At 38.3% G+C, this 14668-nt stretch overlaps 1 protein-coding gene across 8 annotated transcripts in view; it reads left to right on the forward strand.

The window, feature by feature from the left end:
• SLC10A7 (solute carrier family 10 member 7) overlaps nt 1–14668 on the forward strand; it is a 152414-nt gene that overhangs the window by 116292 nt on the left and 21454 nt on the right. For 5 of the 8 annotated variants that reach the window (XR_012775622.1, XM_075500970.1, XM_075500969.1 and 2 more), the window contains 3 exons: nt 9396–9561; nt 12560–12611; nt 14142–14215. Coding sequence is in view for 4 of the 8 variants with exons in the window: in XM_075500970.1 (XP_075357085.1) it covers nt 9396–9561; nt 12560–12611; nt 14142–14215 (292 nt within the window). In the remaining 4 variants the exon portion in view is untranslated. Of the gene's footprint in view, nt 1–9395; nt 9562–12559; nt 12612–12830; nt 12906–14141; nt 14216–14668 lie in introns of those variants that run through there. The other 3 variants (XR_012775623.1, XR_012775624.1, XR_012775626.1) reach the window with 2 other exon arrangements.

Here is a 14668-nt window from a genome sequence, read left to right on the forward strand (position 1 = left end):
AAAATGCCAAGAGTAGTTTACATTGATTGTCTTGATTAGATAGAACTGTACAAAAGTAAACCAACCTGCCCAGGGAGGAATAAAAGCCATTTTTGAAGGTGGATATCCAAAAATACTATGCAGTAATCAGGGAAACACAATAAGCAAGAAAAGGACTGATACCAAGAGATACAGTGATAGGTCTGTTTGCCCTTCATCCAGAGGTGGCATGGATCTACTCCCAACTAAATGGGAAATTTTGCATTTAGTTCGTAGACCACTACTCGCTCGTTACTAAACTGTTGCACAACATGCGGCACAGCAACCTAATACTGCTTTGTGAATCACAAGTTGCTCACTCTGGGATTGCAGATGCATTAAGAGATAATGGCCCACAATTCATGAATGATGGTTTCAGCAATTACTTCTAATTTATCATTTCATGCCCACAGTGTCAATTCCTTACCATGCACAGTCATACAGGTCAGCAGAAAAGTCAGTGGAAAAATGCCTGGTAAGGTTACCTTACCAGAGCTTGATTGGGGAAAAAAAGAGCTTGGAACCTGTCTGCTTGGAAGATTGCTTCTCTTCAGCCTTCCTAACTCAGCTGTGATCAACAGAGGCTTTATGCTCAATCCACATCAGTGTAAAACAGAGAAGGCTGCTTAAAGCAAGCATTCTCCAAGGGCTTTATTTTCCTTTTAAAAAAATCTCGCCTCTGGGAAAACCTGTGTTGCCTAAACGCTCACTTCCTGAGCAGGCTGCAGAGCTGGCTGTTTGAGCAGCCCCTGGGATATAAGCAAAGCAGATGAGAAGGTGCTTTTAAATTTATTTTGTTTGGGGTATTTTGTTTGCTTTATGGCAAAATGTATCAAGAGTTTTGGTTGCTTGGCTGACTTGTCAGAATTTTTAATGATGGCTGGGAGAAAGAAGTCACAATAGTGTAATTGATGCTTATTTTCTACTGTTTCTCAAATGATTTTTCAGTGTGGCAAGACTGCTGTTGACAGGAGTCAAACATGCTTTTCTAGCTGCTGACAATGAAATGTGTAAGGGGCTGCAGGTATAGGCTGTGCTCAGGTGGTGGCTGCCATTTGTTAGGTAAAGAAAGAACTGTTAAAGGAGGAGGAAGGTGGTGTTATCAGAAAGGCACTGAGCCTTACAGATAGCAGTTACTGATAGATGGTCTTCAATAAGGAGAATCGCTCTGTTCTTGTGTCAGAGATGTGCTGGTTGTCTAAACCTAAAAAAACGTTGTGGCCTGCGTCCTCTGTGTCTACGGAGGTGTTTTGCTAACTGACAGTATGATGTTACTCAAATCAGTATTGATAGTATAATTTTGCACTTGAATTTACAGAGTAATGACTAAGACCTCTCTGACGAGGTCTTGAAAAGAGACATAATCTATAGTATTTTAGAAAGATCTAATGTTCTGTAAGCCTTGAAGATCTGTAGTGTGTAAGAGTTTGTTATGTGTGCACCGCTCTTGTATACCTCTAAGGGGAATTTGAGAATACTTGTTATACAGTAACACAGTAATAGATATTTCATGGAAAAGATTGTTTTAATTTGCTCTTGCAGCTTGAAGTTCTGATTATTTTTTTCCTGGGCAGCAGAGTTCTGATGAAGATTGCTGCTCCTGAGCTGTTGTGATTTTGCTAAAATAACTGTTTCCTTGTCTATAGATGTTGGTAATACATTTAGCCAGCAAAATACAAGGTTTCGAGAAATGTCTAAGCAGTTTCTTAGTGACCAGTTGTGAGATTTGGCTGAAGACTGTTGTTTCTTTGCTTATTTTTCTCTTCTCAAGTGACAGATAACAGGAACAGTGAAAACCACTGCAATATTTCCTTTCCCCTTTTTGCAGACTTTCTCCATTCTCTACACTGAAGTGCTTATGACAGACTTTTATTTTGTTTTATATTAAAGAGCGATTTATGATTAAATGTTAATGAAATAGAATTTTCACTGTGCTTTCATTATATTCTACTAGTTTGAACATTTTTCAAAGCAGCACACCAAAACCCGCTGTTTTCTATGAATAAATAATAAAAAGCTTGTCTGTACATTATCATTCATGCATTCTCTAGTTGCCCCATTGGTAATTTGTCTGCCAGCGTAAAGTGGGCACTTCACATTAAACAGACCTTAACTAAAGCTAAAATTAATGTTATGATTCTAAGTATTTCTTCTTCCCAAATGTATAAAATGAAGCCAGTTGTACAGAAATCCACACTGAATCTAGTCACACAAAAAAATCTTGATGTCCTACAAGTAAAGGATTTTAAGTCCCTTCTGCATCGTTGCCCAAAATGTACCAGAGGAACCCTATCAGCATTTGGGAGGTGTGCTTATAAACACAACTCTAAAAGGGTGCTATGTTGCAATACAAGTTGTCGCTGAAATTGAACCTAAAAAGCTTAGCAATGTATTTATTTTTAAAGAACAAGAAGTTGGAAGGGAAAGGTAGGTGGCAGTTGCTAGGGAGTAGAAGGTATTATTCACCTAAGCCTAATGTTTGTTTATAGTGGGTGAGTGGGGGAAACAATAGTTCAAGAAACTGTTATAAAAAGGGAACAGTGTCAAACCCTTTCGTTCTTGTAACTTAAATCCACGTGGAAGTAGCCCTACTTTCTCTTCAAAGTCCAGGGGAGCTGCAGGGAGGAGGAGTGGTACCCTGGGAGATGAGCGCTTCTGGAAGCTTGTTGCAGAAAACTGAGATGGCAGATAAACAGCCTTCAGACCACAGTTCGCTCCCTTCTGATGCTTGACTCAAACAGGGAACAGAACCTAGTCTCCACAGAGGCAGAAGATATGAAGAAAACATGTACCGCTACTACAGGCTCCTTTTACATTTTTGCCATGTTGCACCTCTTTGTAAGGTTTTAAAGCAACAGTTGTAAATTACCCCAAAATGTGAAAGTTAATTTTGAAAATGGCCTCGTGTGGGTTTTATAAAACTTGCTTTGAAGGCCTGTATGTGTCAGGAGCCATCTCTTGGGAGTAAACTGACTGACATAATGGAGTAAGATAGCTTTTAGGGGAGTTTGGTAAGCTGAGGAAAGAAAACAAGATGCTTATAAAAAAATTTTTTTTTCCCAGATTGCAAACATTTTTTGGTTTGTTTTTTTTTTTTTTTTTTTTCCATCCCATCTTCAGAAAAGAAATATTAGGTTGCACACTGCATAAAATAAGGATAGATTTGACATTTGGTGATATCCTAGAAGGTATAGAAAAGTGGATGAACCAGTACAATGTTTGGGACTTTATAGCAGTATATAGGAACAGGTGAGAATGCATGCCTTCACACAGGTACAGTCCCTATAAAATTATCAGGACAGGGTCTGGCTGAAGTTATATGAGCTCTGCTTTGGAAAAGGGTCTGTGCATTTGAACTGCGATGCAGACCTTGGATATATGGAGGGTAGCTATGCTATAGAAATCTGAGAAGGATGTTCCATCTGATGTAAGAAATCTTAAGATGTTCCATCTTAATGTAAGATGTTCCATCTTACATTAAGAAATTACTTATGTCATTTCTACAACCCACATAATCTCCCTGCCATTCCAGTACCTGATTCTTTCTACTGGTTTTCACAGTTGCTGTCATCTTAGTTCACTTTTTTTCCAATTTTTCCCCCTTTCATGTCTTCCAAGCCTTCACTGACGTAGTTCCCAATATTCCATGCAGTCTTCTCTCTTGGTTTGCTATTATTATATAAGAAGAGATACTGAGAAGTTATTGAACTGTTTCAAGTATCTAGCCTGACTCAAAGCTTTTCAAAAGAAAATGTTGCATTGCAGAGTTCATTGCAAAGGTCTGTTGCTAGAAATAGTAATAATATGAGTTAAGAATGAGTTAGGAATCTTACCTTAAAAGACAGAGTAAATAAGGTAACTGCTGCATTTAAGTATAGTGATAATCCAGCATAGTTTCAGCTTGTTTCTTTGTGTGTTTCAACACAAGGAAAAAGTTACTTGTGTTTCTTTGTTGCAATGGTAAAGCCCTAGGTGTTTTTCCTAGGTATTTAGAGGTACATATCAATGCATAATAAACAAGAGGAGCAGAAGTGCAGTAAAAACTTTGTAAATTTTGTTAAAGATTAAATCAGTCCAAAAGAGTTGATAGAATAAGGAAAAATCTACTTTGTGTAATGATATAAATACCAAGAGAACTCTTGTGTGTATAATGGAAACAGAAAAAGTGACTTCCTAACCATTTCCCCTGTTTTTTGGTTTTTTGTTTTTTTTTATTTCATGGGTTTAAAAAAATATTTAAGTTGAAGATCTAGGTAATTTTTAAAAGAGGTACTGTATTACAAATGTCAGAAATTATTCCATTCCATACACATGGTCGGGGAGCTCCTTGCCCTATTTAGTTCAATTAATAATGAACATTAATGAATTACATTGTTTATTGCATTTTTTATCTTATATGTCCAGCTTGAGCAGGCAGGTGGAAACAGTCTAGCTGTATTTTACTGACAAATTTCTTTGGGTATACAGTGTGACTGTTATGAAGGTACAATTAGATAAGTGAATTGTTTTTCTATAATGTATCTTCTGCTATTTTCATGTATGATCTTATAACAGATGAGCATTATTTACCTGCTTTTCTGGAATAGGAGATTGTGTTTCTTTGTACAGGGGATGTTAAGTGAATTAAGCACATGAGCAGTTAGTTCGTTTGCTTAGGGAGGCTGGTGTTGAGACAAGGAGGTTATGGCAGGATATGGAGGAGTCTGGAGGAAAAATACTGTGGATGTAACCATTCTGCTAGAAGAAATGATTTGAAATGGGGACACTACTGTTAATTCATGTGTAATTACATTCCTTTGTTGTTAAAAATTAAATCCTGGGCAAGAGGAAAGTTTGAGCTTGGAACTGTGTTTTGAAGCAAATTTGAGATGATGCCTTTCCAAAAACCTTTGGAGATTGCCAGGACGTAGTCACCAGGAGGTAGTTAGCTGATGGACAGATTTATGTTCTTTTATCGTCTAACTTATCAGCATCTTTCATCATGTAGGTAATTTATAAAATATCACTTACTGCAAAGTTCTGCTTCTCTTCTTCTCTGCTCTCCACTAAACCACATTTTGAGGGAAGGATTCACCATGCACTGTTCTTTCAGGTGCAGCCTCCGTGTCAGCCATAAGGAATTCCCTGTTCTTTGAGAATGGCGTTTAAATCTGCACAAAAATCTTTGCAGTTCATCGTGCTTCATGTGATCACTACCATAGGACTAGAGGCCCCAAAGCCCTCCTTGCAGAAGTAATTCTGCAGGAGTCTCAGCAGGGATATGTGTTGCAAGGCCTTTGTACCTTGAGATTTGTACCTCTAAAAATTGTGCATGCATTCTCTGCAACATGGGAGCGTCCTGCGGTGTTTCCCCCTGTAAAGTATGTTTTTAAATGCTTTTGTGTTTCACGTAATGATTATTCTTCCAACCGCCCCCCCCATGTTGTTTTTAACTGCATTTTTTTTATGTGAGGAATTCCCTTTCCCTAGGAACTGTGGAATTATTGCATCTGAAGAGTACTCCCCTTTTTGCTCTTTTCCATCAGTGTGCCAGTCTGATGCATCTATTTTGGATGTCAGTCGTTCACATTTCTGCCCCAGGCTGTAAGTTCATGTTTTCACAGGAGTATCAGTTCAGACGTTTTCTCAACTGCTTGTTTCTCTGGTGCTTGTCCCTCCCTTGTCCCCCATTGTACTGGTATGTACTTCAAAATACTGGACTTTGTCATTTCAACTGAGAGGTGGCACACCAGTATGGTGCTGGAGTCTGGCGTCCTTTGTACAGGCCATAACATGCAAAAATGATTGTGTTAGCTTTTGCTGTGTTTGCAGACAGATGAAGCTTAATATCTCTGTCCAGCCTCCAAATTACCTATGAGATTCTTTATTTAATCATTTCAATCTGCATTGTTCATGGCTTTTCAACCTCTATTAGACTGCCTGTCAGAGAGTGCCGGCACCACAGAACAAGGTTCACTGGCTGGCTCTGTACTTTATTGTGTGTTGTGTTTATTGTATTTGTGGGATTTATCGTTATTTCACTACAAATCTTCACAATTTTTTTTAAGTTTTGAGTTAACCCTGAGAAGTTATAGAGTTGGGTTAAGAATTAAAAGGCTTTCAAAGCATGCTTGTCCTGAAACAACTCTGGAGGGCATGAATAAGTAACAAATGGATTGTTTTTCAGTCGAAATGAATCAGCTGACATGAGCTTCCCTGCGAAAAATCTAGTTGAGTTTTTACAGATACCTGTAGGGTTATATTTCTCCCCTCTTTAAGTTATACAAGAATTTAGATTACCTTGAATGAGTCATCATAGGCTGAATCGACCTCTGAAATTATAGATCTTCTTGAACCTTGTGAGAAGATCAAAATGTATGGGATTCTGTGTTAAAGAGGTTGTATATTGTCTGTGTTTTTACAGTATACATTTAGCATGACATCGGGTTGATTTGATGATTTCCTGAAGCCACAATTTATTTCTTCAGGGTCTGACTATGTCATTTTTTTAAAAATACAATGTGCAGTAAGAAGCCATACTGGTATTTATGGTTGTTGATTCACAATAATTCCAGACTAGATAGAGGTGGATATTTAAAGAAGGTATCAGCCAATTGAAGATTTTGAGGAAATACTGCTTGCAGTTTCATTTTGAAAATGTTTTTTCTTTCTCTTATATGTCAGTCCATGTTAAATATGTGTATAAAGTTATTATTGTTATATATGTTATAATTATATCTCGTACAGACACGAAGTTATAGTTTTTGTAATAAATATCTCCAGTATAAGTTGTACTGTGGCATAATTAACTATCACTTTTCTTTTTCAACATCTCGTTACTTTCAGTGTAAATCTTCTGGAAGGACCATAAATAAATAGGTGGTCTTAAGTAGCTTTTCTTTTTCCCGAATGTGACCTTAATTTATGGGATAATAGGATTTTTTTTTTTTAACTTCCTTAGAAAACACTCACTTTAGAGGTGAAAAACTTTGCTTTTTGCTTCTGATAATTACAGAGTCCGAAATCTGCTCACATTAGACTTAATCTGGTCTTCCCATTTAATGTCTTTCCCACTGCGCACTAAATGTCTTCACTTAGCTTTCTTGCCTCTCTTTCATCAATGTAGTGGTTTATTCCTATCCAGTGGCATATAAGGAGGTGGCTGAAGGAGCTCCATTGAATGCTCTTTCAGGAGTTTGGCCGTATATTCTGAGTTGTGTTCTCTCTTTAACATCTGGCAAGTGTGAAATTTTAAAGTTGAGTGTTTTCACTGGGGTGTTGAGCATTCCCTTACATGATTTCCTGTAAATCTGTTATTTTTCATCAGTGGGAAGCTTAGAAGTGCTGGGAGGTAAGTCCTGGTCTTCAGCCTGCTACCTTTGCGTGAATACCATGTGCCAAATTTTTACTATGTGCACTGCCATGTGTTTGATGAAGACTATTTACTGTGGTCACTGGGATAGCTGCTTCCAGGACTTCCCTACTGAGAGACTCACAAACAAGCTGGGAAGGCAGTGAGGAAAACTGACAGCTGTGAGATCAATCCCGCAGCTTTGGCAGTTAGTGTGTGAAAAGGTCCTATGGTAGCATTGGGGATGATGCTTTGATATTAATCTTGAATACCTCTAAAATGTTCTGTATTATTAAACTGATACTGGTGATGTTTATTAATGGTACCGCTATGGGAAAGTAACGAGACACCTTTAGGGCCCTCTGGTAGAAGTCTTTCAGGATCTTACGCTATTACTTCTGAAAGAGCATGGTAACAGTGTCCTGGTTTCAGGATGCCAGCAGCGCATCAGTCTCATAATCTGAAGGTCCTGAGTTCGAGCCTCAGAGAGGGCAGAGCTTTTTAAAGGACTGTTGTGGTTTAACCCATCAGGCAGCTAAACACCACACAGCCGTTTGCTCACTTCCCCCCCCAACCCAGTGGGATGGAGGAAGAGAATCGGGGGGAAGAAAAGTACAATTCATGGGTTGAGATAAAGACAGTTTAATAGGACAGAAAAGGAAGGGAAAATAATAATAATGATGATGATAAAAGAATCTACAAAATAAGCGATGCAGAATGCAATTGCTCACCACTTGCCGACTGATGCCCAGCCAGTTCCCAAGCAGCAGCCCCCCAGCCAGCTTTCCCCTAGTTTATATACTGAGCGTGGCATCATATGGTATGGAATAGCCCTTTGGCCAGTTTGGGTCAGCTGTCCTGGCTGTGCCCCCTCCCAGCTTCTTGTGCACCCCCAGCCTTCTCAGTCGGCAGAGCATGAGAAGCTGAAAAGTCCTTGTCTTAGTGTAAGCACTACTTAGCAACAACTAAAACCTCAGTGTGTTATCAAGATTATTCTCATCCTAAATCCAAAATACAGTGCTATACCAGCTACTAGGAAGAAAATTAACTCTATCCCAGCTGAAACCAGGACAAACAGAGAACATCAGGAGGTCTCGGGAGAAATTAGGCAAGATAATGCGATTGCTGAAAAATTAACACAAGTCGCAGCGTATGATAAAAGCTTTAAAAAGTTTTTTCAAACCATATAAAGTAAAGAGAAAACTAAAAGCAACTCCCCAGGCAGGGCAGAAATAGATGCATTGTATCTGCTGAGGCTTAGTCCTGTAGTATTTGGCATAATTTGAAAGTTGAAGTTAATTTAAAATTTATAGTTGTTTCTAAAAAAATTCTTGAAAAACAACTTCAGATTCTGTTTCCTGAAAGTGCAAAAGTTCCGCTAAGTACAGTAGGTTTCCTTGTTTTCATGTGTTAATTCTGGTATTCTAAAAGCGTGCAAATGGCATTTGTCTTTGGATTTACAAAAACTCTAGATATTCAGAGTTTGAATTATTTAAACTCCCACAACACATGCACTTTTGCTTTTCAAGCTTGAGTTATAATTTAATTAAAAACTTCTGGTGCATCGCTAGCTATTTAAATATTAAAATGTTCCATGGATCACTTTCGATTATCTACCATCATGAAATTCTTGAAGATGTCAGATTTTTAAGATTCCCAAAGTTGCACTTGGAATTGTCTGTTGATGCAAAGGGGACTGTGATAATTACATACATCCATTAGTATCAGCAGAGGAGATAAACTTTGGGGAGGCTTAATGGGCATGTCTCAGTGACAGCTAGCAAAGAACATTTGGCATGATTAAGGATGGATTTGAATGTACTTGAAAATATACTCTCATTATGGACGCCCAGTGGAAGTTGCACTACAAATGTTAAATTCCCCAGAAGAAGAGTTGTGTGGCAGGGAAGCTTTGAAATCCACTGTGGCCGTCATCCAAATTACTCTCTTCTCTTTGTGTCTTTCCGCTGTCAGATTCACTTTGTGATGCCCAACTTGGCTCCCTGCATCTTTGAAAAGAGGCAACCTGTTGGTTTCTGTGTTTCAGATTGTCCGAAGATACATCAAGGACTGGCTTGAAAGGAAGAAGCCTCCATTTGGCGCTATCAGCAGCTGTGTGCTCCTGATGATCATCTACACAACATTCTGTGATACTTTTGCCAATCCAAATATTGACCTTGATAAATTTAGCTTGATTATAATAGTGTTCATAAGTAAGTTCAGCCTTAAAGCATCTCTTTTTTTCTGTTTCAGGTGTGTAATGAGCTATATGTACTGGAAAGCGTGGGGCTGCAGGGATACTGGCATGGGGCTAGAGCTTGTACTTTTAATGCATCTAGTAAACCAGATTACCAGACTTCTTAGGAGTGGATGCTTTTAGGGGATTGAGTAAGCATTTAGAGAGGGATGAACCCTGCTATTTAGGTGTGCCTGAGATTGCTCAGTGGTCCTCCCTTTCTAAAGGAGCATGATACTACTTTCCAAACGTTTACGACCGTTCTGTTTTGGCTTCTTTGTTATTAAACAACCGTAAATGCACAGATGTTGCATTCCAAACAGAAAGGAAAGATTTGGGTTTAAGCTGTTACTCAAAAGCACTGTTATAACTTCTAAATAGTTCTTCCTTACCGTATTATGAACCTAGAAACTAGTTGGGAGTTTGAATGTGTTGATATATTTCTGTGGATGAACACATTTCTTGCAGAGTTTGTTTTAGAAGCACTCTAGTCATTCAGCCTTAAATAACATACACATGAGAATAGACTGCTGGTATCCTTGCCATCAGTTAAAAATACACTTGCAGATCACTACCTCCCAGGGAAAGGCAGTGGTATACAGGCACTGTCTCCTCTCCCAGTAGGGAATTCCTGTCTTGCTTCAGACTGTCCAGAGACAGGAGTTTCAGTTTGCTTGGGGGAGAGGTACTACAGCATACCACAGTATAAATCACATATCATACACTCTAAAACTGTTAGATTTCAAAAAATCAACGCATCGCCTACCTTGAAGTGTGTGTATGTGCACATGTTTCTGTCTAATAAAAATAATGTATCTTCTATAAATCCAACCTCCACTAAAGTCAGTAGGAAATTTGCCCCTGCCCTTTGTGGGTAAGTTCTTATTCTATCCTAATTGAGGCAGTTTTTTGGATTATGAAACACTATACGTGTGTAAAATATTACATGGAATTATAAATGGTACTGTATAAATACTTTATTCTGAAAGCAAAGAAGGAAGCCATGCTAAGGAGCTTTTTTCCAAAATGGAGGAAATACTTGTTTGCATAGACACCTGAGAAGGACCACATCCCAGATGCACTTAAATCAGTACAAAGTTGTCAGCAAAAAAGAGGGATTTGGAAATTTTCAACTCTGACTTACAAGCAGAGAAACTCAGAATGAAGTAATTTTATGTTACTGTGCTGACCGCTACTTTGAAAAAAACGTTCTTTTTTAGTTAAAAAGGCATGTTCTTCCTTGAACAGTTGGTGTAGAGTGATTGCTTCCATTGCCTTTCTTGTCCTTTCTTTTATTTCTCTGCAAGACAACTCTGCGTTTGTGCCATGTGTAATTATGTATACCACTTGCAGTGCAATACACTGAAGATCATTATATATACATTTTCATTGCCAGTGTGCATAACTGGAGTTTCTTAGTAAGAATATTAACATGAGCATTGAAACTGCTTGGAACATTAGACATTTGTTTTTTTCTAAAATATTTATAAAACCAAAAACCAAGGAAGTTGTGGAGATGGATATGCACGTTGTATTCTAGAAAAAGTTTCTGTACCGCCATTGGATGTGTTGGCTGGATGTGTGTGTTGTGTTATACCAGGATGTGAAATTAGCACGAGGAGTCTGAGATGAAACTGCATTTATTATTCTGCTGATTAATGTTTTTATGTAATTTTTATGTTAATATTCTAGCCACAGCAAAATATGCATAAGGGATAATTGGTAGCAACACATGCTATTGCTTTACAGAATTATATGTATTAAGGGATTTTTTTTCTGTGCATATTAAATTAATGTACTTAGTTGCAGAAAAACTGTAATTCAGGAACAATGGATTGCTTCCTTTGTTCATGAAGGAAGAATTAAGTACATGCTGAGGTGATATTTATACATCCTAGGAAATGTATGTAAGAGAATGGAAAATGACACTGGTAATAGCTAATATCCGTGCCATGTTGCCCAGTTGTAAACCGGGGTCAAAATCAAATGTATTGTCTTGGCTTGCACTACCCTATGGGACACATTAGCCTTATTGCATTCACAAGTTTTGCAAGGAAAAGGGAGAGGACCCACCCCAGATTCTGCTGCAAGTAAAAGCCCTTCCCCCCATAACCCACAAACACCCAGAAGAGGTCTGTGCAGGTCACAGGGCTTCTCCTCCAGCTCTCTGGGGAGTTCCTGTGCTCCGGCACAACGCTCGGTCTCTGCAGTCCCAGCAGCTACTCGCGGCACAACGGGGAAGCTGCTTGCTTCTCCCAACATCTCTGCAGACTAAGGGTGGGCTCTGTGCATCCCACAGCCCCTGTGGGTGTCAGGAGAGCTGGCAGAGAGGAGAGCTCCCCTCAGAATGCTCAAAAAATGTCCACGCTTACAAAGCTGACTGAGCTTGAACGAAAGCTGCTTTGTCTGATGTACACTGCCCAGTTCAGGGATTAGCCTTTGTCTCAGAGGGAATTAAAACGTCTATGATGATCTTCTTTTAATAGTGATTGTTCATCGGGAGAGTAATATATCCAGTGTGTGAGAATATTTATTGTGATCACACTTACACATTGTACTTTCTCCTGTTAAATAGAAAGGGGCTAAATTTAAATACTTGGCAACCAGAGCATGTCTGAGAGATTTTATGTTGTCAACCCAATAAGCAAAACTAGTGCAAAGAGATGTGCAGCATGCAGTAGTGAACTTTCCTGCCATTCATCGTGTCAAGAAATACTTGATTCAGAAGAGTTACCTCGGGAAGAACTTGTGTAGCCATGATATTAGCTCTAGCTTTCTTGGATTTAATGATACGTATTGCTCTTCCAGATAGTCTTTAAAGGTTGTCTGTCATTGGATTCCTCTGGATAGACTTGGTCCACCCTAGCTTCTGACCTGTTGTATGCAGGCAAAAGGCATGTACACAGCAACTGCAGAAATTTAAGTGATCTTTACTTCTGTGATCTAAGTCCAATTTTAACTTTTTTCTCTTTCAGTATTTTCTGTTCAGATGAGCTTCATGTTTTTGACTTTCCTCTTCTCTACAAGGTAATTGAATGTGCTGAATCAGAACCTTTGAATATTTGTTTTGTGTGCTATCTTTGGTTTGGGTGATACAGTTTATGCAAATGTGTAAGGGCAGGTTTCTGAATAGGGGTGACCTCATTTTAGTATTTCATATTGTCCCTACTGCATTTTCTCTGTTAGAGTTTCATAGGCTAAGAGAGCAGGACCTGAATTCTGTCCTTTCTTGTGTGTTAATTACAGAGTTGTTAAATCTCAATCAATCACTGCTATACCTCATCCACTGAAAAAAATGGATTTGCACAGATGTCACTGAAGGTATAATTTGCCCTGCAGACATGCTGATGACATATGAGAGAGAGAACTCAGTTTGACTTTTTACATCTCAAGATACATTTGCTGGGCTGGCAATTCACTCTTCTCTGTATATGTCAAATGTGTTATGTTTATATGGTGATTCTTAAAAGACAGTTGTCCTGAACTAATGTTTGGTAGAGCTATTTTTTTTCTTTTTAAATATCAACCAGGAAGAACAGTTGCACATTCACTTATCAAAAAATAGTACCATGAGAATGCTGTTAGCCAATGACTTAGTGCATCGCTTGAGCTGGTGAGAGTATCCACCATTGTCCTCTCACTTAGGCTTACTGGAGTATTTTTCTTAGCAGCACTCTACTGAATGGGAAGTGCCACAATACAGCAGACTCCAGACATATGCTTTATATAGATTATACAGTATCCATAAGGGAAAATCACAAAGAAGGGTGCAATGTCTTAGAGCTACTTATGCTTTTTTAGTGCCACAAGAAAATTTCTCTGTGACAAGATCATACCCTGACCTTAGAATGCATTTTTAAATAACTTGAACTGCTAGACCTAACCTGGGGAAAAGATATGTCCCAACTGTAAAATGCGAAATGCTGTAAGTAGTAACCAACTCAGTAGGGTAAATACTTAGAATCTCATAAAATTATTCCTAATTTGGACCAAAGGGTGATCCATTGGCCAGTCATATACCTCTCTCTGTATGTCATTTTTCCACCCTTCCTAGCCTTACTTGCAGTGTGTAAACCCTTAGATGCAGTTTTTCTCTGAAGTGGAAGATAACTACATATTCTAAGCAGTGCTCATAGTGTAGACTCAATATACTATTTAAATTGAGCATTTTGTTAACATTACATACTAGGAAAAGAAATCGTAGGTCATTCTCTTTTTTTTACAAAGGCAAGCTGGCCACTGCTGTGATACAGCATGTTTGCAAAAATCACCTTGGCTGGAAGAAAGTTGTGTCCTACATATCATGTGTTCAGAATTCCTTTCCTTCACACAGAAGCATATTCATTAGAGAGTTTGCCACAACTGAGAAACAATTCTGCTTTAAAAAAAAAAAATAATCAAACACTACTGTTCATTTGTGGGTAGAATTATTTCTGTCACTAGACCTGATCAAAGTGATGTGAATGTGCATATGGATCATCAAAGTAATATATTTGATCAATGATGTTTTAAGAAGGTTTTTGCTATCAGAGGTTATTAAAACTCTTTCTTTTCTAGGAATAACTCTAGTTTCACACCAGCAGACACAGTGGCTATCATTTTCTGTTCCACACACAAATCCCTCACCCTGGGTAAGTCAGGAGATAAGATTTTGAGCAAAACAACAGTAACATTCATACCTTGCTGTGTTGAAAAAAAAAAATGGTGTTGGTTGCTGGCTTTTCTGCTTAGATGGTTTTGGTTTTAGTGTGAGAATGCTACCAGTATGATACTAATAGTAGGATAATATTCCTGCACAGATAAATTAAATGCTTATTACAGGGCAGACAACATAGTCTTCTCAGCTGAGATTTTAGTGACTGTACAGTAAGAGCACCTTTATGGAAAGCTGGATTTTTCTTTCTGGTCTTATTCTGTTCTGTTGTCTAATCCAATATTGATAAAATTTCAGGTTTGCTACTGAAAACATTGTAAGGTATATCTGCCCAGTCTCACAGTAAAGTCTTACACCAAAAACCTGGGATGTACAAGTGAAAAACAAAGCATGTAGTGTATTCAGAAATCACAAATAGACAATACTGTCT

This window comes from Mycteria americana, chromosome 4 (genome assembly GCF_035582795.1).
Source record: "Mycteria americana isolate JAX WOST 10 ecotype Jacksonville Zoo and Gardens chromosome 4, USCA_MyAme_1.0, whole genome shotgun sequence".
Taxonomy (NCBI): Eukaryota; Metazoa; Chordata; class Aves; order Ciconiiformes; family Ciconiidae; genus Mycteria; species Mycteria americana.